Source organism: Grus americana, chromosome 1, assembly GCF_028858705.1.
Source record: "Grus americana isolate bGruAme1 chromosome 1, bGruAme1.mat, whole genome shotgun sequence".
Taxonomy (NCBI): domain Eukaryota; kingdom Metazoa; phylum Chordata; class Aves; order Gruiformes; family Gruidae; genus Grus; species Grus americana.
In genome coordinates, this window is record NC_072852.1 from 60,521,614 (window position 1) to 60,549,558 (window position 27,945).

At 44.2% G+C, this 27,945-nt stretch overlaps 1 protein-coding gene across 2 annotated transcripts in view; it reads left to right on the forward strand.

Moving 5' to 3' along the window:
* Window positions 1-27,945, forward strand: part of SYN3 (synapsin III) — a 199,213-nt gene that overhangs the window by 33,120 nt on the left and 138,148 nt on the right. For both annotated transcript variants that reach the window (XM_054813139.1, XM_054813140.1), the window contains 3 exons: window positions 1,146-1,203; window positions 13,255-13,346; window positions 26,739-26,895. In XM_054813139.1, the coding sequence (XP_054669114.1) occupies window positions 1,146-1,203; window positions 13,255-13,346; window positions 26,739-26,895 (307 nt within the window). The remainder of the gene's footprint in view (window positions 1-1,145; window positions 1,204-13,254; window positions 13,347-26,738; window positions 26,896-27,945) is intronic.

A 27,945-nucleotide genomic window follows, 5' to 3' on the forward strand; every position in this document is an offset into this window, starting at 1 on the left:
CTCCTTTTTTATTGGAACAAATAGACACATAGTAAAAATGTGAGCCAGCTTCTTTTTTTGCTAATACTATAAAATAGGGAGCAAAGCCGGCTTCCCCTCATTTTCCTTTACTTCTTTATTCTGTCCTGTCTTTGCCAATTGGAAACAGAATGCAGAGAGTTACTTTGTCTCTGGAAACAGCTCTTGCAGGGCTTAACTGTGTTTTCAATGCTTTCCAAATAGAAGAGCTTTTTGGAACCTACATGGCCTTCCTGAAGTTTTAGGGGGGAGGTCTGAGAAAATAAATTAATATTTTCTTCCATCAAGCTCGTTTGGCAAGGGTAAGAATTGGGGAGAAAGATTCACAGGGAAAATTATATTGGCATTTTCCCTGCTGACTAATCAATATAAGGGGCATTATACACAAGTATGAATAAAAAAGCTAAAACTGCCTGCCCTTTTCCTATGTTTTCTTCTCCAACACTACTGCCAGCTTTCCCCTCTCATGAACAACCAATCCTTCTGAAAGTGCTTTGTTGTCTGCTTAGCACAGGCAGCTAGGAGCAGCGGGGTGGAAGGTGTATGTCCTTATGACACTGTTCCAACTCCAAAGCAAACACAGTTTCTCAGTTCAGAGGAGATCCTTCATTAGTGACACTGTAGATGCAGATACTGTTTCTCTAAATCAGTAGCAGAAAGACAAACAGAATCAAAAAGCAGCTCTGTAGCGGGAGAGCAAGAGAATAGGCTTCACAAGTACTTCAGCTGTGATGACAAAGATCCTTGCTCAACACCAGAAGTTTCCGATGCCATGCCACATGTTGCTCTCCATCTTTTACAGAATAAAGACTATTAAATGAGCTATAGCAAGGAATCATCGATTAGACTTGTTGCTCTGGAAAAGATTAGGAGAGCATTTGGTTTTCAGTTTGAAAATAAAAGGAAAAAGTCACAAGCCTTGGAGGAACTATTCAATGTGGTTTTCATCTAGCTTGGCAGGTTTCTCCTGAAGAACAGAAAGCTGAAAGAAGATAGGAATTAGGAAAACATGCTGTGACCTGGATAGAAATTCTTCAGCAAAAAGGGAAATGCAGAAGCAAAACAGTATGTAATGAAATAAAAAAAATCTTCTTTACCGATGTTTGCCTCTCTCATTTCTTCTGCAGGGCCAAATATTTCCAGGGGAAGAAGGTGAATGGAGAATTTGATATCCGAGTGGAACAGGTCAGTGACAACTGAATTTGGCTCTAAGAAATGTGTGTGAACAGGGTTTAGATGTTAATGACAGATAATCTGTGGATATTTCTTCTCTTGAAGAAAGGAGCTAATGAGTTCTAAGACATGTCCATTGTCACTGATGGGCTCGGCCCTGGCCAGCAGCGGGTCCATCTTGGAGCCAGCTGGCATTGGCTCTGTCGGACATGGGGGAAGCTTCTGGCAGCTTCTCACAGAAGCCACCCCTGTAGCCCTCCCACTACCAAAACCTTGCCACGCAAACCTAACACACCTTAAAATGAAATTTTCTGTAATGGTGATGGGATTATAATTTCTTCCATTGGAAGACTCACAGCTCTGTATATATATGCCTGAAAATGTGCAAAGCCAGTGTGCCACAGTACATGTTGATGTTATGTTCCACGTGCAAACTATACAAGTCTTCTGACTTACCCTGATTTAAGCCTAAATCCTTTGGTTTAAGTGTGCAAAATAAATACTTATGGCAAAATCTTTTTAATTGTTGAAAGTCCATAGAAACAGTAAGGAGGTGCGTGGTCTGTTTTCTGATGTGCTCTGCAGGGCATTGGACAAATTTTCTGTTTCTCTGTTACCCTTGCCACTAGCCATTCATTTCAACTCTTTATGTTGGGATCTGTCCCCTCCTCTCTGTTTTGGTGCAGTGTCTGTCAAAATGAAGTCTCAGCATTGACTGAGACTTTGGATGTTGATGTCAAAGTAGAAATCATTATTAATAATCATCTGCAGGCACCTAACTTGAAAGCAGGCATAAGAAGAGAGAGATGTAGAGATGAGCTGGTGATCATGAAGGAATTGTATGCTTGTTTTATACTCATTAGGACTATAAAACTGCTTGGATGGATAAAGAAAGCTGGCTGGTGAATGTTGTTTGAATGACCTGATAATTTCTGTCTATATAAAGCTGTTGATTCTGCATTGTGCGTGTGTGCGCACATGTGTGTGTCTGTATAGAAGTATCAATGCAGTGGTTTTGAAGACTTTCTCAGGACCCATTGCCCTTGATAAGGTGCTCCCTCTCTTTTGAAAGGAGTGCTGTTCAGTTGCCTAGGACTATACATGCGCACACATGTTCTGATCAAAGGCTATGTCTGGGACAGAAAAGTGAGCAAGTCATTTTCTTGCAACTGTGATACTACAAACACTTCATTTTTCTCTTTTTATTGGTATCGCACTTGTCAGTACTGGGTGGTATTAGCAAGAACAATTCTCACTTGCACTTCCTTATCAAAGTCTTTATTTTGCTGGTTGCCCCAGTAAATATCCTAAAAGAGAATAGGAAAAAAAAAATCACACTTCTCACATAGAAGCACGAAATGAAATAATAATTCAGATTTGCTCTTCAAACCTCTGATCCAACCTGCTCCACCACTCAAAGCAGGGTCAGCTTCAAAGCTAGACCTGGTACTCTTCAAAATGACCTGTTAATTCTTTCCTAAGCCTCCAGCCTCTGCCTTTCCCCTCATAATCCTTCTCAAATGTTATTGCACTTGAGATCCTTATAAAGGAACTATCTTCAAATGGTTGGTGAGTGGAGAAGAGCAGAAGTGTACTCTTGATCCCTGATGGGTTATACCCAGTAATGACCCTTATCATCGTCACTAGGTAGCTTATCACATTTCCCCAAGGACTCTTTCAGGGGGACTTTCCCAGTCTGTCTCTTGAAACCCTTCCCGCAGGCTGAATGCCCGTGTTTGAGAAGAGGCACCAAATTGCTCCAAGCTAAGATGGAAAGGGTGGCATTAGTCTGCTGGAGAGGACCATTGCCAGGCCCCTTGCGGCCTTCTTTAAATACTCAACATAGTGACTGCAACATTGCCCAGGGGAATGAAGCACACAGTGGGTAGGAGAGTTGAGGAACAATGAACAAGGGCCCTGGCTGCTTCCCCTCGCCCCCTCCCTGCCCCTCTGATCAGGCAACCGAGCCTCCATGTAGCGGGCAGGGAAATGCTCTTGACTCCCCCAGACCTCAAAAGCAGAAAGGATGACCACTTTCCCCAGCTGGATCCACTGTCTATCAAGGGAAACACAGAAGCTGCATTGTCAAGGGCAATCCTCGAATCTGACCTCAGGCCCCTCTGCATATCATTGAGGCCAAAAGAGGGGCACTTCTTTCTTCAAACTCTGGCTTTTTGTTCCCTTCTTTTTTTGCCCATCCATCCTTGCTCAGTATTTCTTGATATTTACTTTTCATTCATTTCTCCTTCCCTGATTATCTGGAGCCTTCCTCACTTCTTCATCCTCTTCCTCAAGCATAATCCAGGAGCCTAACTGTTGTGGAACAGGTCCCCTGCGGCTGAATGAAGACCCTCTTGACCTGAAAAATGAATGTTCTTCCACAATTTTATTACAGGGAAAAAAAAAAACAGAGAAAAAAAACGAACCAACCAAACAACCAAACAACCAAAAAAACCCCCAAACAAACAGGAAAGAACTGTGTTTACCAGCCTGGTCCACATGTTGCTCTTTGAGTTCCCAGCTCTCCAGTCTTCACTACTATAGCTGTCCTGTGAACAGCACACAGACTGTGCCATGGTGCACAAGCCCTACCCTGGCTGTTCATTTCTCCATAAACTCTGCATCAGATCAAGGTTTGACTCTTGGATCACTTGGTCTGCTCAGTAAGTTCATTTACTTTTTCAGTTTTCCATTTCATCCTTCTTCAGATAACCACAGATTATTGTGTCAGCCAGAAAAACAGTTTGCCTTAGGAAATTTTTTTATATTTTATAGGAAAAAAACACTTTTGATCTGAAAAGCTAAATAACAAAAATATTTGAATGGCAGAAAGCAGTGAAAGGAAATATCCAAATGTTAAATACTCTTGAAAAACCACATTGGGAAAAAGCAACTGCTCTATTTTTTCTGACAGTGCTAATTTTTTTGCCATTCTTCCAGGATGCTCTGTAGTTGGTTTAAACCGAAGGAAGAGTTAGCATTGTTGCTTTTCTCTTCCTCTTTCTTCTCCATCTCTACTACATCTTAATTCTTTCTTAACAAGCCATTTCAGCAATCTTTGGGGGAAGCAGAGCAGGATAGTAGGTGATATTTTTTTTTAAAGCCATGACATCACTTATTTATAATGGATCAGGAGTGTTGAAAGCAGTGCTGTCTCTCCCTCTCAGCAGCGGGAAGTCAGTTATCTAATCTGGTCATACACCCCTACCAGCTCTCTGAGCTGCCTCTCCCCCTTGGCTGCTGTCTGAGGAATGCAAGACGTATGTGATCATGCTGTCTCGCTCCGTCTGTCCCACACACCCAGCACTGCGGAAGATACTGGCTGATTTCAGCTGAATTGGAGAAACAGGCAGAAGTTCCAAGATGCTAAGTTTCTACAAAAGGTGAATTCAGTTCGTATTAGACACTGAATAATCTGCAGGGAAGAGGCTGTTAAATGCCATCCTGCTGCTCAGGGACCTGCTTCTGTAAGTCTCAGCTTGTATGAAAATAGGTTGCATGGACTCTCAAAGAAGGTTTTCTGGTTCTTTAGCACAGAAGTGAATTGCATGACCTCAATACCACCCACAAGCCCTTGTTCTTCACTGAGGCCCATTACCACTAGCCAGAGACAAGAGACACCGTGGCACTGCCTGGTGCCAGTGAACAGGAGAGAGCATTGTCAGGGACGCTGCGGTGGGTATAGCCTCTCCAGCATCTGCTGTGTCCTGTCGTCGATTAAAACGACTGTGAGTCCTGACTTTGTTTCCACCCTTGTTGCTTTTCTAATCTTCAGTGTAACACCCAAAACATATTTATTCATGTGCCTCAGAGGCTGCAGGATGTATTATTGCCCTCCCTTGACTGAAACCCCAGCATGCAACACCATTGCCTTCTCCCTGCTGTCTGTAAGGGAAGAGGCGCAGGGCTGAGTGAGGGCCGGGGCAGGGGGTGGGAAGCAAGTGCAAGTCCTCTCCTGAATCAAGGCCTCTTTTTCTTTGGAGGCAGTTTGGATTACATATTTGGATATTTTTCCACTGCAAGTCCTTCTGTAGTGATGATAGTCATTTGTAAGACTGAATGAAACACTGATCAAAAAGTGAAAATCTATTTGACCTATTTTCATTAAAACCCTGATGGTTTAAGTTTTACTCAGTGTGGGTAAGCCCCTATGCTTTAAGAAGCAGATGAGTCTAAAAATACTATCTCTAGTTTATGCTAAAAATAACGTTCGTTTAGATTTTGACCTATGTTGTTGCTTTTACTTGCCTTGTGATTTCTAGCTTTGAGAACTACAGTGTATACATTTCCAGTTCTTTTCTCTAGAAATACAAAAGCTAGAGAAATTCTTTCAGAAATGGAAAGTATATAAGTTTGATTAAATAAAATGTCTGTAAGGCTAAGCTAAGCTTAAAGAAGAAAGTTAAAGTGCCACAGGAGTTGACAACACTGCTTTTAGTCTCTCCTTAAATTAATTTTGCTTTTATATTCTCAGTCCTCCCTCATTGGCCAGAGGACAAGAGGCATTAGGAAACACAGTATATTCAGGAAGAAAAGGAATTGTACCATAGACCTTATGCTCAGTCAAACATTTTCCATGACTAGAGGCAACTGGTTGGAATTCAGCACCTTCTTCCCCACCCTGTCTGCCCTGTCCCAGAGAAAAACAAGCCTTGCATGCTCTGAGGATGTCATATGACTCTGGGGTTTCCCATATGGATCATAACATACCCCGAGTAGGGGGTCTCCTTGGGCATGAGGCATGCCCCATGCACAAGGGGGACGCCACGTGGTTGTACCTCGCCAACACAACCGGGTACAAGCAGAAGAGGGATGGAGAGCTGGGGCTGAGGAGACCCGGACAACCACAGACCCATCAGCCAGAGCGTGACACTGTGGGCAATGGCTGGGTGAGTGGGACGCTCACCACAAAGCAAGAGAGGTGCAGAGCAGGGTCACTGGGATGACCATGGAGACCTGACTTATGAGAGGGCGCTGAAAGTTTGTTGAGTTTGTTTATCCTGCCAAAACAGAGGCTAAAGGAGACACGGTTGCTTTTAATAAATACACTGGTTTAAGAAAAGTTTTCGTGACATGGTGCCTGCAGTAGCAAGGGGTTAGACCCTATGGTCTTGGTGGGCTTTTCTGATGAGACCACAGGAGGGAGAAAGGAGAGCACAGACCTAGCACTCAAGAGCAAGCAGCGCTTCTTAGAGAGTCTGCCACCTTCTGGGTACCTGTCCTTCAGATATTTCCTACAAGGCATTTTAATATATTCAGAGACATCTTTCCTGGCACTAGCTATTTGATGATGGAGGGGGGTGAAAAGGGTGAAGGAGGATTGATGAGGCCAAAAGGTTCATCTAAATTTTTATTCCTGTTGTTTGTCCACCCATCTCCTTCCCACCATTTCCTGCTGTGACAAGGTGGGTCTGTCTGTCTGTCTGACATGCATTCTTCTCGTACAGCTCATTCACTTGTTCCCGCTGCCTGGTTTATTTTCAGGGAATGACTATTCAGTGAACTCCTATGTACATGCTTCTGGAAAAGTCTTGTGGTATAGATTATGACTCCATTGGCAGCATTGTCAGGAAAAAAGTTGTACTTGGCGCTCACAGAAGATAATTGTAATACAAATCATGAATTCCATTGTACTTCCCGTCCTAAAGAGATATTTTCATGTGCAGTGTAAAGTGGTCCTTTCAAAAGGTAGAGTCTGATAGGCCTGTGTGTGATGAGAGGAAAATTAGCTTCTCATCAAATAACTGTATAATTTTTACTCATTTTATGCTTAGGGTTGGGTTTTGTTTTTTTTTTCAACTGAAAGCCAGAAAGCAGTTCGAGAACAGCAACAGCAGTTCTCATAGCTTTGCCACATACAAGGATTCAGAAACCATGAATAAAGGGAACAGAAGAAACAGCAAGAATGACTCAAAAATCATGAATTTCTTAAATAAATAGTATCTTCAATTATTATTTTTGTTGTTTTCCATTGGCTGTTGGAGGCTTAGAGAGTTCATGTTTTTTAGCTGTTTCCTGGGATCAAAAGGTTTGGAAATGTGCTTTTGCTAAAGCTCCGATTTTCAGGCAGTCACACAACTTCTGAAAAAAACAATTTAAGAGACAATTCCAAATGCCGTAAGAGCTGATGCACCAAAAGGCCCTCACACAGGTCAAGGCATGTGGACCTTCACCATCAGTGCTGTCTGTAGGCTAGGAGCATGCATCCTAGCTTCAGTGCTTGTGAAGAGCAGTTGTGGAAGCTCCCCTTGGAGCTGCACAGCAGCATCCCCCTCCCAGCTGGACTCTCTCCGTACTTTTCTCCCAGAGAGCAATCCCAGTACTGGGGGAAGGTGGGGAGCAGGGTGCCTCCCCAAGGGAAAATGTCTCAGGAAAGAGACATGGGGAATCAGAGTGTGTAATCTCTAATTCTGCATGCATGTGCACACCAAGCACGCACAGCCCCAGCCCTCCCCCTGTTCACATCCATATGATCTGTTCACCCTTCTGCCTATGCAGGATTTAGGGATTGCTTACTTCCCCTCTAATGTAACGGTTGTATTGAAATGTGCTGTTACAGGAATGCAGCCTGGTGTCTACCAAAATCTGTCTTTCCCTGTGCATATTGGAAGATCCACCAAAAATTAAAGCATAAAATCCACTGAGGAATGTATGTGATTTGATTAGACAGTGGTAATTCCTCATCCCAAGTGCCTAAGCCATGACACGGACCAGGCTGTTATTCTGACTGCATTTTGTGTCATGGGGCAGGGGGGAGAAAAACAGACATGTAGTGATAATTAGTGAGGAGTTTCAGGCGTTAAGACTGGGAGAGTGGAGAGCCTTGGTCAGGGCACAATCAGTGTGTAGGGGAGAGCCAAAGCAGCCTTGGAGATTGGGGAGCTCTGGCCATGTGAGAGACCGAGTGCCCTGCAAGCCGCCTGTGGCTCCAGTGCCACAAATCAAAACACCTTCCCCCATGCCCATGTGGATGAGAGGGGCTGGTCAGAGTAACTACCAAACTAGCGCTTAGGATCCTGATGTGAGTACTCTGCATTGCTTATGGAAAGCTGCCTACTGTAGTGGTAGCTCGGTGCTGTGATTTATGTGATGGAATAACCCCCCAAAATGCCAGCGTATGTGTTACAGCGCATGGTGTGTTGCGCTGAGGAAAGTGCAAAGGTTCCCTGGCAGTGCTAAAACCCCCTCTCTGCTATTTATGTGTATGTGCGGTATATGTGCAAATGGGGGTATGTATGCAAACATTCACACAAAAGACTAATATAACTTTGTCTCTCCCTTTTAAGCAACAACCAACCTGAGTAGCTTTTAGTTAGGTTATGTACAGATGAGGGCTTAGAAAGTTCAGTAGCTCAAAAAAACCCAATGTGCTTGTCACTGTATGGACACACTAAGCCTGCTTGCTTTAAAAAAAAAAAAAATCAGCCATCATGCCCCCAAAATACAAACCCCAAAACCTGTCTTGCATCCCTATTCCTGCATTCCTGTGCCACAATGAAAATTAACTGACCCGCAGCATTTGCTCAAGGAGCAAACTGGGATGCTTTCCTTGGATTCCACCTTGACATGCAGGGAGGAGTTTAATAAGGACAACTGTCAGATACCAAACTTATCACAACAGTTAAGGCTGGAAGGCACATCTGGATATCTCATAATCCAATATCCTGCTCTGAGCAAGTTCAGCTAGAGCAGGCTGCCCAAGACCATGGACAATAAAGGTTTTAGTATCTCCAGGGATGGAGGCTCCACAGCCACTCTGGCAACCTGTTCCAGCGTTCGACACTCATTACAATAAAAAGGGTGTTTTCTTGTGTTTAATTTAATTTAGTATATTTAATTTTGTGCCTGTTGCCCCTTGTTCTTTCCCTGGGCACCACTCAGAAGAGTATGGCTCCATCTTCTTTACTACTTCCCATCAGGTTTTCATAGACTTTGACAAATGTCCCCCTTATGCATCAATCATCGATGGCAGATGCACAAGATGGGGAACTGAAGACAAGTTGGTAGCCTGGACAAAGCAATGCAAGGATTACAGCAGATCTCAGCCAGAATATGAGTTAAAAAATAGTCACGTTGCTGCATATATGACAAATCCATACTGGAACATATGGACAGCAGTATTATATGTAAGGCCTTATGTGTTACTCAACAATGGTCAGGATCATGGTGAGTTTGGGCTATTACAACTCAAAAAAGTTGTGGACCTGTCAGAGAGGATCCCAGTGCCAGCAACAGCATTGATCACTGTGCTGAAAAACATCACCTACAAGAAAATCTTACAAGAATGGGGTTGGTTTTGCCTAGGGGAAAAAGGAAGAAGGAAGAGTAAGTCTTCAAGCAGTAAGTCTTCACATTCTGCAGGAGGAAGTAATGGACAAAACATTACAGTCTTAAAAAGTAAGGTGAGAGATTTAGGTTGGACATTGGGAAAATTTTCCAAGGTTGTTAAGGTACAGATTGCCTGAGGAGGGTCCTCATCTATGAAAGATACAAGAAGGTTATGTAGTATCTGCACGCGATGGCAGAGGTAGAGCTGATCCTGCTTAGGAAAGAGAGACAGACTATGTGATGTCTTGAAGTCCTTCCCACCCAACTTTCTGTTGTTCTATGAAAAATGCTTAAAATCCACCTTGAACATGTGACTCCGATGAAGCACTAAAAGGTATGGCTACCAAGCCAGGCATTTCCACTATCGCATGATTTAAAATGACAAAATCCTCCTTGTTTTATTATCAGCAAACAGACACTCTAAAGTAGCTCACCAAAAAGTTCTCCAGCACCTAGAGAACACTAATGGGAGAAGCTGAGAGTAGCTTAACATTTAGTCCACATGATCTGAAGAGATTTCTGAAGCTGAATACCTGAAATGTTCATTTTTAACAGAACTATCCTCAAAATATCTGTGGGCATCCTCCCAAATCTGGGCCTCACAGAGGTACAAAATATTTCTACTCTCACAGTCTGTATTACATTATTCTTCAAGACAGATTGTGTCACATTTGTCATACACAGTTCTCTCTTGGCCTAAACGTTTTTGCAGCCACTGGCACCATTGTAAAGCGAGTATAAAACACCATCAGGCTAACGTAATGCCGCCTTCTATTTGATGAGTCCTAACGCAAATGACTCCGCAAGGCCATGGGGAGCTGGGCTCTCCTGTTTTATGCATAGTTACCTGTCACTCTATCTGCATGGGCTGCTTTCAAAGACCTCTTTGTCTGCAAGGTAAACTCAGGCTGGAGATGATCTCAGACTTGAAATCCCAGCCAAGGGAAGTCATCAAGCTACAAAACCCACAAAGTTAAAAATACAGGGAGCACTGGAAAATCAACAGGAAACAATTTCTGCTGACTGAAGTTTTCAGCCTTCCTCCAAAAGCCAGCTAGCAGCAGCCTGTTGGATGGGATAAAGCAGCTACATGAAAGCAGCAGCAGCGGTCCTTGACTTAGTCCATTAAAGCAGGAGTGAATGCCAGGAAAAGATTAGGATTGTCCCTCAGCTGTGACTGCATATCTGGATGTTTTGGGGAGAGGTAGTTGAGTCCTGCCGACCCTCTCTCTGCTCCTCCCTACTTGCCACGGTGCCCTGGACAATGGTTGCCAAAGGGGATTTCTCCCTTTCTTCTGGCTCTTGACATTAGCAGGCCTGAAATTGGTCCTGGCAGTTTGGTATGAAGTACTTACCAGCTCGGGGGATTCCCAGGCTTGCTAGGATGTCAGGTGTCTGAACACAGCTTTGTTCAGTCTCACTGCCTTGGACCAACGCCTGTCAGACTGACTTAGATCGTAAGTGCCAGCCATCACATGAAGGTTGCCCATTTTCACCCCCAGCAAAACAAAGTGTTAAGCTCCTTAGTACAAAACCATTAGAGAAAAAAATTATGGAAGAAAAGCATAAAAAATGTGAAAATACAGACCTAAAATTTCCCTCTCTTGCTCTGGATCTCATATGAGATGATGCATCCCTCAGCTGCAGAAGCTGAAGGTCCAGCTCAGTAACACTCTGCTTTCAGCGTGGGACATCTCTGAGGCACACGCAGACACAGAGGTGGGAAAACCATCCTTTCATCTCCCAAGTCTATGGCCTCACCAGTCACATGTAAGCTAACAAGCCGGTATGCTGTGTCCTACTTGCCTTGATGTGCTGGGGAGCTCTCTGACGGTACCCAGAGCACCTCCTCTTGCTGAATTTGTTCAAGGTGGATACCCCTCTCCCTACATCTATTGAGCTTTTAAATGTGTAAAATGCAGGTGCCTTTTAGAGGTACATAGTTTCTTATCTCTGATCCAATACAATCACTGAAGAAGCATGGCTGTGGCCAAGACAGCACTGTGCAATCTCATAAGAAAAGCCCCAGCCAGTCACCTGAACCACTGCCATTCCCTGTGTGTGTATTTGAAGTAGGATTTATTTCTTGGCAACAGGAATTGTCCTCCTCCTCTCCTCCTTTCATTGTAATTGGGAGTTACAACGATGTAAGATCATGTAAGGGTGTTGCTTTGAAAAGTTTACACAGGGCCGCAAACATGAAATCTAATTACATCATCGGGTCACCAGTCCACAGTCATTGCTTTAAAATTATGTGTATTTTAAAAAAAGAAAGTTGGAAGTGATTTTTTTCATTTGTTGTCTGGCCTCTGAGCCTTTACAGGTGCACTAGTTCTCCATTGACAAGTTTTTTCCATGTGCTCATGAGGACAAAACATGCTTTTTTGCTTTGTTTTTTTTTTCTGTATAAAAGTTGTTCCTGGCACTATCTTTTGGTTCCAGCTAGTATAAGTATCAGAAGAACATTAAATACTACAAGAATATAAATAAATTCACAAGCATTAGCAACACCTTCTGAGTGCTCTGATATTAGGTAGCCACTGATTAGAAGGTGATTTTACTGCTTCTCAGTCTCCACCATACTAAGTCTGAAAGAAATGCATTAACAGGAAGGGGGAAAAAAAGATGTTCAAAGGCAGAAGACTAAAATTTCTGTCCCAAAAACTGAAACCTGATTATTTACATACACAGGCACTAATTTAATATAGGATTCGGAATCTGTACAGACACGTTTGCATCCTGCTGGAAAGGGAGGACTGGCATGGCACAATAATAGGCTATTCTAGTCTGGGGTCTACTCATTTGCTCATAAAGGACAGAGTTATGATTTGGAGCCCAAGCAGAGCACTGATCAGCTAATCCTGCCATCCTCCTCCTACCGAGAGTGGCCTGAGACCACCAAGACTCGATGGCACTCCTGCCTAAGGGGCAGCAGAGCCAGCGGCCACGCGGGAGGATTATCATGTCTCTTGCTCAGTTAATTGCTCTGATTTGTGTCTTAACCTTCACTGACACCCACTGCAGTTGTAATCGCCCCCATGAACATTGACTTTTGCTCCCTATACCTTAAATGTTCCTCGCCAACCTTTCCAGCCTTGTAAGTCGCGCCTCTTTTTTAAAAGATGAAGTGTTTTAATAATTGAGCCCTATTGTTAATAGCCTACCTAGCTTTGTAACCCTTTAATAGTTAAAATCTTAATAAGTAAACAGCATCAGGTGAGTTTCTCTGCTTATCACCTTCCTGCAGCATAATGAGGCTTTTTAGCTATTTAGGTAGGTTTAAATCTTTTGTATTAGGTTTATAGCTGGCCAGTGGCACAACAGCTGACTCGGACATAATTCTAAATTGATGTTTCCAAGTGGAAACTTGGAATATGAATTCAAACAATCTTACCTCTTTCTATTACTATTTATTTTTTTTCTTCTTTCCTGTATGTGTTTTTCAGCTTTCTCAGTCTTAATTCCTTCAGTGCTTATTACTGCAATAAGCCTAATCCTGTATACTTGTACACCCCAAGTGTGGGAGCCATAAATACTTCTGCAGTCTCTCCAGGACAAATCAGCTGTAATTGGATCTCCCATTGCCTCACAGAAAAAAAAAAAAAAGAAAAAAAAAAAGGGAAAAAGAAAAAGAAGGAAATGCACATTCCAGCCGAAGACAATTCTGCATCTATGTCCGTGTGTTTGTGTCTCTGCTGTCCTCGAGTAACTCTCTGTCCTTTTGCTCCGCTCCAGGCTGAGTTCTCCGAGCTGAACCTGGCTGCTTACGTCACGGGCGGCTGCATGGTGGACATGCAGGTCATGAGGAATGGCACCAAGGTGGTAAGGTGAGGAGCACCGGCTCTTCTTGAAAATCGGGCTTTCTAGAGCAATGTTAGGGCAAGCAGGATGACCTCACGGTCTGACCGGTATATAAACTAGGGCAACGCAGTCCTGATGACTTCAAGGTTTCCTAGAAGCAGTGGAAAGACTGACTTGATTGTGGTGGTTTTGTATCAGATCTCAGCTGCACATTATGCCATATGGTCATTGTTTCCAGCCCAGACCCTTCATGCAACCACAAGTGTCTCCTTTTCAGGTTCTTTTTAGCCTCAAGCCTTTCAGTAAGAGGAAAAATGGATCTTCCTTTCCCTTGATTTTTCTGTCCTTCTGTGTCAACTAACCTTCATTGTAAACAGTGGTTTAAATTTATTAGCCTACCTGTATTAGTTCCTGATCCCAGTGGACAAGGCCTTTCCATGACAGTGATCCTCGCAGCCTGATTTGCCCCTGAAATACCACTTTGTTTTTTTGCCAGAGCTTCCCAATACTCTGGCCTTGCCCTGTGGTATATCTCAGAGGTAATACCATATCTCTGTTTGATGGGGATTTCTATCCCTGCTAGCATTACTTTGTAATTGCAGTCATTGCAAGCAGACTCTTTTCCTGAGCAATGCTTCCCCAATCACACCCCCAATTCACTTTCCAAAAGCATTGCTCCCCTTCTTTCTGACACCAAAGTGCTTGTGATTTGGAGTTAATATTAGATGCATCCTTACTGGCGCTATATAAAGAGCAGTGTAATTTGTCACATCTGTGTATGATGGTAAAATGCCTCTGTTTACATAGCCCTGATATTACCTTTCACCCTTTTATTCTCAAGCCTACATCTTTATGAGTTTCTGTCCTTACAACTTCCAACTCTACATTTCATCTTTGATACAATAGCTTTTCTTTGTTCGTGTTGAAATCTCATTGCGGCTCCCAATCCATTTTTCTAGCCTCCCTACTTCTTTTGGTACAATTCCTTCGCACTTTTCAGTGCACACAGTGTCTGTGAGTTTAATATTGTTCACACATTTAATCAATGCTTTTGTCTGTTTGCTTCTAGTTCAGACACATAATAGAGCATGCAGCAATATTTTTGAAAGGGATTACTGGAACAACTGAAAAATGATGATTCTGAGAGTGCTGGCCTCAGTTTATTTTCTCAAGACATCATTTCCAGTCCAAAGAGTGCAAAGCAACACTTGTCACTGTCAATTAGCTATGACTGTGGTCCATCAATCCATTTCAGGTCTTGATGGCTCTTGGTATGTCCACAAGTATCCATTTGTTCTTTGGTACAATTTCATGAGTCTCTGCTAAAAACTTTAAAGGTTGAATCTGTTATATCCATTTGCTTTCTCTCATCCCACAAATGTCTGTTTCTCAGTGAAACAAAGCGTATGTCCCGTGAACCAGCCACTGGAACATGCATCAGACAGTGCGCCGTGCTAATGCGCTCCTGTGTTCACTTGCTCACAACGCTGGAAGGTTTCCCAAGAACCATTTCCTAGGTTGATCACATCTTCATTTTCCTTCCCGTGCCTTACCTCCCAAAGCCATTCATACGTCTGGCAGAAAGATCTTGAGCTATTAAACTGAAACTGAAGACAAAATTTATTTCACAAGAGAGTCTGGGGCATGGTGTTCATGTTTCTGCTTGCAGTACCACAACTAGCCTTTTTGTGTGGCTATTTATATATAAAAATGCATATTTTTATGAATGGCATTAGTTCAGGTTTTTTGTTTTCTTCCATGCATGTTTAAGGACACATGCATTTGTGTGGTGGAACGTGGATTTTGCAAATACATACTTGTCTGGATACACAGTTTATATGGCAGGTATTGTCCACGGGTTTTTATAGTCCTCACAAGCCCTAGGCATTTGTTTACAGACTGTGCTGCTGTGCCCCTCTCCTGCCCAGCTCAGCGAGTTTAAGAGCTCAGGCTGGTCAGCTTCCACAGCCACTCCTACCAACACTTTACAAGTTACCGAGATAATAACTCTTCTTCACTTTAGAAGAAGAATTATAGAGCATACTGCTACTGAGCTGTGTGGAGGCCCCTCAGCCCATCCACATGGGTGCAGCTTGCTTCCCACTCCCCCCCCCGTGTCACCCATCCTGCCCGCAGCCCTGTCCTCCCTGGCCACAGACCAGGGTGCCCAGCTGCAGGGAGACGCCACATGAGACACCCTCCACTCACATGTGTGCGCCAACCCCAACGATGATGACGTGGTCATATACATCTTTTTTCCATCACTTTTTAGGCCTCTATTAATTATTAAGTGAGATATTCAGTCAAAGTCAGAATGTTTCTAGATGATGAGATGTAAGACTCATCATGGTTTTTGAATACCCAGAGTCCTTCGAAATCCCACTGACAAATTATAGGAAGGAAATACGACAGCATCCTGCTAACAACAGGCACATTTGGGATTCCCCCTCCCCAGGTGCCCGGCCTTCTTCACACTCCTCTTCAAAGCAAAGGCAACAGAGCGTGGCAGTTTAGTCGAAAGACAATGAATATTACAGATCGGTGGATTTTAAATCAATTAAATAATAAATGTTTATAACAACAACAACAACAATAATAAAGAAACCATTGGGCTATTCTCTCCAGTTTGAAATTATGTTAATTGATAAACTATCTAACGATCTATTAGCCTATTAAATTATGTCATTTTGCAGCAGGTCTCCTAGTTCTTTCTTTAAACTGGGGACTTCCTATTGCACGTTTAAATCAAAGTTGTGTCTTTGTTGATCCCTTGATCCTTTCTGACACCTTGGAGTTAAGGCATTCTTTTAGACCTTGTGCCAACTGATTTGAAGTGCACCAGGAAATAACTGTGCTTCTTTTACCTGGAAGATAAATCCCCTAATGAGAAGGTGTAACAGTCCTTGAAGCCCTACACTTACCACCTGCCTCAGGCAATTTTTTTTAAAAAAGGAGCTTTAGAAGCATTACTGTCAATTAAAGAGAGCAAGCAACTGGAAGTATACGGACCTCCGTGACCTGTGTGTCCTGAGCTACAAATCAGTTAGCAAACAACAGGACTGAGGCCAGGCATTACTTTGCTTGCCTGATTTTTAAAACAAGTGTGGCTCCGAGAGTTTGATTTTAAAGTAACAAAATTCTGGGTCTCCACCTCCTCTTTTTTAGCTACTAAGTTCTGCACATCTGTAGGGTGGGGTGAGGGATTTGATAAGTCTCAGCGAAATGTGCTACTGGAGAGAGAGACTGTCGTCTAACAAATCTAAAAAACTGCATGTGTTTTTTCCGTGCTGGTTTCCACCATGGTATGCGATGGCTCCATCAGCCTATTTGGCACATTTTCTTCAGAGTTTGAAGAAAAAGAGCTGGCCATGGAGTATCTCAGGCAGTCTTTAGGAAGTGCTTTCCTATTTTGGTGCTCTGTAACACGTGCCCCGGCCGAGGGCAGTGCAGGGGGATGAGCTGGGCACCGGGAGCAGCGTTGGGCTCAGCTAGGGCTGGCGGGGGGGAATCTCCCACACACTGGTCCGTGTTACGCCAGCACTTATTTGGGGTGGCACTTATTCATCCCAAGGGATCTCTCACCAACTTAGCAACCTCTTCAACAGAGAAATGGAGTTATTTCTGGGTGCAACAGCTGGACTACTAAGCAGTGTGAAAAAACAAGCGTGGACTGATGCTTGCTTTTAAAACACTTGGGTGGATCCTTCATCTTCCTTCCAGAGCATCCACAACATCCTTTTGCACAGGTCTACACACACACCCCCACACACATACCCCACACACAGTGAACTCTCTGGAGTCTAATTTACCTTAGAAAGCTCTTGGGCTGTGTCACCTCTACTAGGGTTAGATGTAAAGAATGGGATTTTCATTTTCACTTGTCTTCATTTCTCTGAAGGGTCCTTCATACCAATGTTTCCACGCTGCAAAGAGGCTGTCGGTGCTGGCACCACTCTCATTCTGAGATGCATTTATGCTTTCAGGATATTATAAAAGTGTCTTAATATAAATGAGAATTTGGGCTGTCTCTGCTTCTGACAACACTTAGACTCCCAAACTATGATCTCAGCCTCTGTATTAGATTAAATGCAGTCCTGTGTTTGCCTTTTGGGCTTTACAAACCTTCAGCTATTAATTCCAGTAGATGTGGGAATAAGGCAGGGATATGTTGAAAATCTGGACAGCTTTCTTACATGGAGAATACTAATGTCTTTGGGAGCATTTCAGACTTTTAAGGATATAAATTAATCATGCACCAGACTGCTCTCATCTCCTGTCTCCCTGTGGAGCTGGCTCTTTTGCCATTGGGGCTGATCATCCAGGGGAGAAAGCACATTTTTGTATGTCTGCATGGGACCTACCACAGTGGTGGCCATACCACTTACAGTGTGTAATACCACAACACAGACAACAGCTGATGGACCAGGAGATGCCCAGGGTCTGAATTGGGGAGGACCCTGCACAGAGCAATGGCCCTGGCAAGTGGGGAGAGGTGACAACACTGACAGCAAAGCAAAGAGGAGCTGAGCGCCATGGACAAAGCCTTGCTGTGGGGAAGGATCTCTGCTGTGGAGTGGTGTTAGTCCTACAGGCCTTGCCTGAATTTGGCCGGTCTGTATAAGAAGGTGCATATCTCACCCTGGATGATATATGCCCTTGTCACTCGCAGCTGTGGTGGGGTCAGTGAATGCTTTGATTCCTCCATACAAGCCCATTCATTCCTTTAATTGACGCTGATTTTCCCATTGGTCCGAGCTGATTCAGTGCTTAAACCATGCTCTGTGGTCTGATAACAGGACAGCAGCCTGTTGAATCACCATCCCAAACAGATCAGGACCTGAAAGTGCTTTTTTCCCAAAATGTATTTTTGCGCTGCAAGCTGCAGTACAATCACAGCTTAAGGAAGCAAATCTTTTTACATGGGGGGAATGGGGAAGAAACTGGCCACCCCAGCAGCAAGTGTTTGTCCGCTATTCAGAGCTTTCAGTCCCCAGGAGACGTATTCTGGCTAAAAAAGGTCTGCCTGCTCTAGGATGCAAGACTCTTTAAAGCCCAGTAAGGGTACTGTCCCCTTCCCACTGCACCTTTTCCCATCTCAGTAGGTTCACCCACCCCACAAGCTGCTCCCTGAAAGAGGCATGTGGGTTTTGTTTTCTCACCACACAGTAGCTGCACATTGCTAGGAGATGTATATTTTCTTGTCTCTTGAGGACTATTCATTCGCAAGAGTTGGTGGTTTCTTGCAGTTCTACAGGGAGGTTATGGGAATAGTTACTGTCCTTGGACATTGATGTAGGACATATTGGTAGGCAGTAGGTCACTTTCCAGCTTCTCATCTTCCAGGAAACTTGTGTCAAAGAGGAACTCTAGGCTCTATCTAGTCCCTGTCTTTTTTAAATTAACTCTGGATCTAATTTGGGGCCTTTTTAAAAATATCTTTTTCTATTTTTTTTGTTGCTTCCAAACAAAAATTCTGAAAATTTCTGCAAAGAGGCAGATGGGAGAAAAAAACAGGAGAAACTGATTGGGAGAGTTCAGGTTCCTAGAAGCCAGATGGAAAAATATGTTGAGTGCCTAGTTCTCCCAAGATTCACAGAATGTACCACACCGTAGAGTACAATATGTGCTATATATTTAACACTGAGCAACAATTGGGCAATATTTCTCTATCGATGGCGTGGCAATCTGTAAATGTAAGGGAGGAGTGTGTGTAACAGCATGTAAGCCTTTGAAAGTGCACTTTAGGCAAAACACCAGCGTGCCAAATGACCACTTCCCTTACCTAAATGCCCTGCAGAGATAATGGGCTGGGACAAGGTGTCAAATAGGGTAGATCCTGGCAAGCTGCAGTTACACACAAAGCAATTTAACACCTCCAGTAAACATTTATAAACTGAGAAATGATTCCCACATGGGGGATGATTTACCATCAAATTTCACTAATATCTCCCCCCTCCTCACCTGCCTGTCCCTCTCAGGAGCTAAAAATGAGAAGAGAATTTGGGGTGTGTTTATTTACGTATTTACTCTCAGTTGCTTCCACCTCAGCTCCTGCTGCTAAACAGCTGCTTGGAGGCCTGCTTCTCTCTTTGGGGTTTACTGATCTCCCAGATGAATAATGTCCCCCTTCACCTCCCCAGCAGCTGGCGCCCAGCCGACGTGCAGGCAGGATGCTGACAGTTATTGGGAAAACATTTGGTGTGCAGGCAGCTGCCAGAAAGAAAAAGTCACTCTGAGCAGACCAGGGTGGGGAGCATCTCAGAGACTAAACTGACTCCCTGGCCCTTTTCGCATTTACAGTAATTCTTTCCAATAAGAAATGTGCTGCCAGGGCCTAGAGCACTCATTAATTAGTTAATCCTGGACTGAATGCAAGAATGATTAAAGACTGTTGTAGATTGTTTCAATCTGATCAGCTTTCCCCCAATCCTGCCTTAATTCATCTCCTTTCCACGAGAGTTTTTAGTAAGGCTTCTTCCAGGAAATGGCAAATGGAGAAGTGAAGGGCCAAGCCCTGCTGCACCTGCACTATACTGGTCAAGGTGAACCTTCATTAACAACCAGATAATGAGACAGAGTGCAGCCTCAACAAGCTCATGGGTGGCAACAAGTTGGAGGGTGAGGAGCGATAGATATGCCAGAGGGCAGAGCTGCCATTCAGAGAGACCTCAATAACTGCGGAAACGGGCCAACAGGACCTCATAGAGTTCATTAAGGACAATTGCAAAGTCTTGCAGTGAGGGAGGAATAACACCAGTACTGCGGGGGGGGGCAGCTGGAGGGAAAACAGCTCTGCTCAAAAGGACCTGGAGGTCCTGTGTGCCCTTGCAGGGAAAAAGCCCTGTGGCACACTGGGCAATACTAGCAAATGAATAGCTAACGAGACACTATTCACATCTGGAGTACTGTGTCCAGCTGTGAGCTCCCCAGTACAAAAAAGGCATTGACAAACTGGAACGAGTTGAGTGAAAGGCCACCAAGCTCATTGAACGGAACTAAAGACATCCAAGGAGACAGTGAGAGATGGCTTTGTTCAATCTGTAAGAGGAGGTTGAGGGGGATCCACCTACAGCCATCAGGCAGCTAAGAGGAGGATGTAGAGAAAATGAAGCCAGACTCCTGTTGAAGGTGTGCAGTGAAAGGAAAAGAAAAAAACAGACACAAGTTGCAGCAGGTGAAATTCTAATTAGATACAATTTTTTTAAAAAAATCCACAGTGAGGGTGGTCAGATACTGGAACAAGTGCCCAGAGAGGCTAGAGGATCTTCATCCTTGGGAATATTAAAACTTCGGCTGGACAAGACCCTGATCAACCTAATGTCACTTTAAAGTTAGCCCTGCAATGAGCAGGGTATTGGGCCAGATGATTTCCAAAGATCCTCTCTGACCTAAATTATTCTATGACTTTATTCCATGATGTTGGAAACTATTTGGATCATCTTCTGTAAAAGCTTTGGGTCACAAGCATTTTGAAGGCATGCTGCTGTTGGCAGGTGTGGTTGTTACTACTTTGAGGCATCATCCAGGTCTACGTGCTTTTCCTTGTCAAGGTTGATCAGTTTACAAGTAAACTCATAGAACCATAGAATGGTTTGGGTTGGAAGGACCTTAAAGATCATCTAGTTCCAACCCCCCTGCCATGGGCAGGGACTCTCTCCACTAGACCATGTTGCCTAAAGTCCCATCCAACCTGGTCTTGAACACTTCCAGGAATGGGGCATCCACAACTTCTCTGGGCAATCTATTCCAGTGCCTCACCACCCTCACAGTGAAGAATTTCTTCCTAATATCTAATCTAAATCTACCCTCATTCAGCTTAAACCCATTACCCCTTTTCCTATCACTACATACCCTTCTAAAAAGCCCCTCTCCGGCTTTCTTGTAGGCCCCCTTCAGGTACTAGAAGACTGCTATAAGATCTCCCTGGAGCCTTCTCTTCTCCAGGCTGAATAACCCCAACTCTCTCAGCCTGTCTTCATAGGAGAGGTGCTCCAGCCCTCTGATCATCTTCATGGCCCTCTTCTGGACTCGCTCCAACAGGTCCATGTCTTTCTTGTACTGGAGACCCCAGAGCTGGACACAGTACTCCAGGTGGGGTCTCATGAGAGCAGAGTAGAGGGGGACAATTACCTCCCTCGACCTGCTGGTCACACCTCTTTTGATGCAGCCCAGGACACAGTTGGCTCTCTGGGCTGCAAGTGCACATTGCCAGGTCATGCTGAGCTTCTCATCCACCAACACCCCAAAGTCCTTCTTCACTGCTCTCAATCCATTCTCTGCCCAGCCTGTAGTTGTGCTTGGGATTGTCCCAACCCATGTGTAGGACCTTGCACTTGGCCTTGTTGAACTTCATGAGGTTCACACAGGCCCACCTCTCAAGCCTGTCAAGGTCCCTCTGGATGGCATCCCTTCCCTCCAGCGTGTCGACTGCACCACACAGCTTAGAAGACTGCCACAGTACAGTTCTGAGAGTGTGTGACATGGGATTTTATGGCTTGTTGACCATTGGTTTTTGGCTGAGAAGCAAATCAGAGCATCTTCCAGGGTGTCCTCATCTGCATATAGTGGTGCAGGTCCTACCGCAACCATGATTCCTGGTTCATGCTGCTTTGGCTACACTGATGTCTCCCATACCCCATGGTTTTTCCCCAGCCATTGTCATATTACAGTGTCCCAAAAGACCCCCTGCTCCTCTCCTCCAGCCTAGCAAAGAGGTCATTCTTTATTCTATGTTGCTTTCTTGTTTCTCTAAAACCAGCTGTGTGTTACCTTATTCATATAAGTAATAACATTCATTCTTCATTTGAATAACTTCAGCAGGGTTTACTTCTTTCTGTGGAAAACGTGACATGAGGTCTTGACTGAAATAAGATTTTTTCTTAGCAAATTTCCCATTTTACTATGACATCCAACATAACATTAAATCTAACATCGTGATAGGTGAAAATGTCATAGATTTCATATTACTTTTCAGTAATGTAATAACAATACTACTAACACCCAAGTAAAGCATGAAAAGAACTTTTTCCAATTTGTAAATGGCATTTTCTATTAGCTGTCAGACACCTGAGGCACTGCATAGTTGGAGGGATTATTGGACTTCTCAGGTAAATGCAGTCACTTATGGCTTGGACTTGTGCCTCAGTAACTTGCCTGAAGGCTCCGTTAATTGCCAGTAATGCAAAGCTTGTTGTATCATATTGCTTAATTATGCACTTTTCTTCCTCTCCATGTCATGCCAAGCAGATAGGAAAGGCTTTGGAAGAGAACTTAGTCAAAATGTGGTGATCACTGGGAAGTGTCAGAAAACTGAATAAAGCCTCCTTGAATAATGGAGGGTAGACAGAACCTGAAGTGAGGATGTGCATCTTCAGTAGCTACTGCTGCTCCTGAGATGTTTAACTTCCATGTTTAACATCAGAAATCTCTTAAATTGTTTTATATTCCCTCACTTCAGATGAAAGTATTTCCAAGACAGCTAATGCTGTCACAGAGGTAAGGGTAGATGGGTCCAACCTAAGAAATTATATTCTGCAGACAGTTCTCTTCCTATTAGGTATTTTGGATCCAGGCTTCATACTTAGGTTTGTCTCTAAAGTATAATTTTACCACTAAGAAAGAAAGACACTCCTAAAATGCATTGGAACAAGTTGAAAAAGAGTTAGTTAAATGCAAATAAGCATACTGCACCGCAGTATCAGAGTTCAGGCTCAGGACTGGCAGCACTAGCAACTTCCTAGCCAGACACTCATCATCACCCTGGGGGTGATTAACTCTGGTAATCGCTGGTTGATCTCAATTGCTGGAGGAGAGTTAGGCTGAGCAGCTGCCATGTGCCTTGGCTAGCATCTGGTACAAGGAGGCAACTAGTGCAAAGTGAGAAAAGCCATAGGGACCTGTGGGGGGCTGCTTCCCTCTGGGGGTGGCCGGTTCAGTCGTGCACCACTCAGAGCACTGAAAGGCTCGTGTCGCGTGTGGCAGAGGCCATTGCCTGTGGTGACACGTGCTGAAAGGAAACCATCTTTCCTTTCCAGAGGAAAATGAAATCTCACCAGCTAATTCAATCTGAAAATGAAAATTTTCCAGTCTCCTGGATTTATTTTTTTTTAAACAAAGGATTCTTGTATCTCTATGCCACTCTGGGAATATGTTACATGCAATTTAGTGGCCTTTATTTTGCCAGGCAGTGCTAGGAGCCAAATTCTAAATGAGAACTGAGCTCTTAGGGTCTGAGAAAGGGCTTCTGTAAAATGGTTGTGGCCAAAGATGGGCTCCAGCTTTCTCCCGGAAGTTTCATCCATCTGGCTATCATGCTAAGGAAGATTCACAACTTCAGGCAGGTGTCTGCCACGCAGCACAGAAAGGGCACCACACCAACATGCAGAACACAGCTTGTTAGTGACTGTTTTAAATCTGTACTTTACTTTTAGTTCCATTTACCTATCCCATCTCCCTGTCCATTAGACGTTTAAATGGGCTCTCCTGTATTCTTTCTGTGACCGAACCCATTCCCATGACCTGTCTCTAGCAGGGGTCTAGCTACAGTTTTATTCAAGACCTCTCGTGGTCATCTAAACTCTGGCTGGACAGATCTAGTGGAGAGGAAAAGTATATGCTCCTGCCATAGTTCTCCTACTCCTGCCGGACTTAGGACCTCAACACAGTAGGTGCTACTGAGTTTGGCTCACCCAAAGGTTTTAGCAATGGTGTTTCAAATGTGGGACTTGTGCCTAACCCGTCTGTCTGCCAAGGGCTTCAGCTTTCCGTCATGGGAGATGTTATTGGGTTGGGTTGAACTAGCAAAGAAAACAGTTATGCTACTAGCTATTCCAAATCCAAGGCTCGCTATGTTAGCTTAAGCTTTACACTCCGAGAATGAGTGGTAGCTTGCAAAAGTAATATCTTCTACCAAAAAAGCAAGAATCCTCATGTGAAGCAATTAAGCTCTCTTCTCCCCAGATCACTGGTACCCCCAGATACTCAGTTTTCACGCCATCACTCCTACCATGACTATTCATTTCCCTTTTATTGCCTGCTGTCCTTCCTAGCCCATCGCCTCACATTTTGCCACTGGTCTCTGTTTCTCCATTACAGATGCCTCACAGACTCCGGGGCTCTCCAGCTGATGTTTATTCGCAGCTAGTCCCGGGCCCTGCACTCCTCTGCCTTGTTCTCAGTATCCATGGGAACATCCTCATTGTCCCACAGCTCAAAACAGGGATTCAGTGTCCACCTTCGCTTTAGAGATTCACTCCTCATCTGCTGCATGAGAGAGCGCCCTGCCTTCCCACACGATGTGGAGTTTGAGAATAGGCTGTATTCCTATGTCCATCTTCTAAGTTGAAAAAACTCTTCCTTTGCCAGGATCTGAAAAGACATGAGCTTTTTTCCTAAACTTTTGGCTGGCAGAAGTAAAGCCACTGAAGGCAGTTTCCCAGCGGCTGTGTGTCCTCCCTCCCCGGGCTGGCCACACTCATTTGCATGCTTCCTCCCCGCCACAGCGCCACGTCCCCACCCCAGGGTGCTGGGGAGATGTTCAAGGGCAAATACTGCCATTTCCTCTGGGGAAACTGGAGCAATGGTCTGAACCATTACCGTGCAGCTCCAGTAAGTGCTGCTCCCTAAGTCAAGCCTGGGGAAAGACTTGAGCTGTAACAGGGACCATTTTCTTCTTCATGTGCTCGGAAAGCCGAATGAAGGAGGGATACACCTGAAGCTCCTGCCCCTCCAGGCACCACAACTGTTTAGTAACTCAGCACAGACATTGAGTCCTGGTCCTAGGAAGCTGATTAATCCTTCCTGAGGACCTGTGCCTGCCTCTGGGGTACTTTCTACACGGCAAGTCCAGCAGAATGGAGCAACTCAAGCTTTCCCAGATTTGTATTCACTTGCTGTTTCGCAACAGGGGGTCACCGATTCCCTCACCCCCATTGACACCAGGGAGGTCCATAAATCAGCTGCACAGTGATAGCGCAGCCCTCCCGATGCTCATTATGCATCTCGCTGCTGGAGGAAAGCACCACCTTTGGTGCCAAGTACATTAGGGAACATGCCTGGGTTTAAAAATACTCCATGGGAGGGAATCACAACATTTCCAAAGCTTGGCCTCTTGCATCACAAAAGCAGAGCATGCTCCTCACCATGTCTCAGGCGATAACAAAAGCCCAAGGCCAACAAACAAAATGAGCAGCTTTCAAACAACAAAGCTGCGCTGGGTTTTGTATACAGTGTTTGTTGCCGCAATCTGGCCCAGAGTCACCATCTCGGATTTCCCTGCCAGAATGATGGAAATATAAATAGGGGCTATAAACCCAAAGTATTTCCAGCTCATACATGCAAAGGATAGAAATTATAGTCTCTTAGCAAGGAAAATGTTCGAGGGTAGTGAGGTAATGGGACCTGGTTACAGAGCTCATTTCTCTGAAAATCTTTAATACAGCATGGAAATTTCTCCAATGTCCTTGATGCAACCTCTGTTAAAGTATAGAATAATCCCCTGTTTCAGTGGAAAAGCCCCTTCCATGCCTTCAAGAATGAACTGCTGAGCTCCATTTTGGGAGCAGTTTCTTTCCAGCTGCTGTTTCCAGAGATTTCTGAATGGCTCCAAAGACACAGTGTCAGCAAGGAATGAGATCTGGCTGTTTGAAAGATAATCCGTTGCCTGTTGGCTTACCTAGAAAGGGCCCCACTTTTCTGTGCGTTTGCTGAGAGCTGCTGCTGCTGTTGAACCATAGGAGTCCCAGCTCCAGTCTTGCTAAATAATATTCTGGAAGTCCACACCATGAGTCACAAGCACTGGATGAGACGCTCTGCTCATTTGATTAATTACATTACCATGCCTGCCTTTTACTTGTTGACTCATAGCCGTAAGAGCCTGGGATGTGCTGCGCATGTAGTAAACTGATTAAAGGGGGAATGTATGTCAACGTGTGGATGTGTACGATAGCTTTTTTGAAATCCGTCATGATCTTCCCACCCGCTGGGCATTGCTTCAATATCGAGTTCAATCGTCAGGAAACAAACTTGCTCCCTCATCTGTGTCGCACATTGCAACGAGCTTGCCAAATATGGCCAAGCTTTTAGAAAGAAAAGAGAATCCCCCCACCAGTGAATTTATGACCCTTGGATCCACTTATGGCTTGTTCCTGTGCATGCCTGAGTGACATGGAAACTGCAGCAAATCTCTTTGGCCTGCTTCTACACTCTCACACTTCCAGCTATGTTGGATTTTCCCTTTTTTAATGACTAGACTTTTTTGTTTGGTTTGTTACCTTCTAACGCAAGCAACCCATGATGACAGGCACAAAGAAAAGCAATATGTGCTAATGAAAAGGAGAAGGATAGACAAGAAACAGGGGGAGGTTAGAAGTGTTGCTGAGTGTTTAAAAGCAAAACATCAATCTCCTCATCTCTTCCAGGTCCTTCAAGCCCGACTTTGTCCTGATCCGGCAGCATGCCTACAGCATGGCGCTGGGAGAAGACTTCCGTGGCCTCATCATCGGCCTCCAGTATGGTGGCATCCACACAGTCAACTCCCTCTACTCCATCTACAACTTCTGCAGCAAGCCCTGGGTGGTAAGTGATGATCCAGCTCTAACTGCATGCCAACACTGCAAAGCAGATAAGTGGTACCAATAAAGCACCACACTCAGCTTCCAGTCTGTTTCATAGGAATTTGTGTCTTCAGGTTAAAGCCACCATCTAAACAACTGTAGGAATACAGCTGGGAATTCTTGGGGAAAAAAACATCAACAGTGCTTCTTTATCAACCTCTAGTAATATCAAGGTGTTATTTCCTTACCCTGAGTAGGGTGTTTCACCTGTCCCAGACTCCAATGTCTCACAAACAGCCAACAGTACAGTTACACCCACATTTCTCGTAAGGCAGAGTAGACGAACAGCAATAGATTAATAATAGCAGATCAATAGTAGCACATCCCTGTATTGACCAAAACACAGTAAAACTACCTTAAAAGAAATATTAACATTCACATAGGATATCTGAACTACAGTATTTCTAGCATCTTTTATTAGATGTACACTTGTGGTAACCAGGTGCCCCAGGCTAAGACTAATATTATCCATTCCTTGCAGAAGTGCAACCTGCACTTGTCTTCTCTGGTCTTCTCTTCCTGCTTTTTCTGGGTGGTGCTTTGTTGTGAGGAAATTAGCTGAAAAGAAAAGGAAGAAAAGTAGAGAGATGATTTCTTCAACAACTAGGTCTAGGAAAAAAGGGAACATAGAATGACAAAGACTTTGGAAAAAGGCAGAAGGAAAGAGGAAAGCATATAGAGTTTTTCAGTAGTTTCAGAAGGAAATACAAGATTATTGTAAAATCTTGGTTCATCAAGCCTGTGTCCTGGTTTCAACTGAGAGAGAGTTAATTTTCTTCGTAGTAGCTGCTGTGGGGCTGTTTTGGATTTGTGCTGAAAACAGTGTTGATAATATAGAGATGTTTCAGTTACTGCTGAGCAGTGCTTACACAGAGCCAAGGCCTTTTCTGCTTCTCACACCACCACACCAGCGAGTAGGCTGGAGGTGCACAAGGAGCTGGAAGGTGACACAGCTGGGACAGCTGACCCCAACTGACCAAAGGGATATTCCATACCATGTGATGTCATGCTC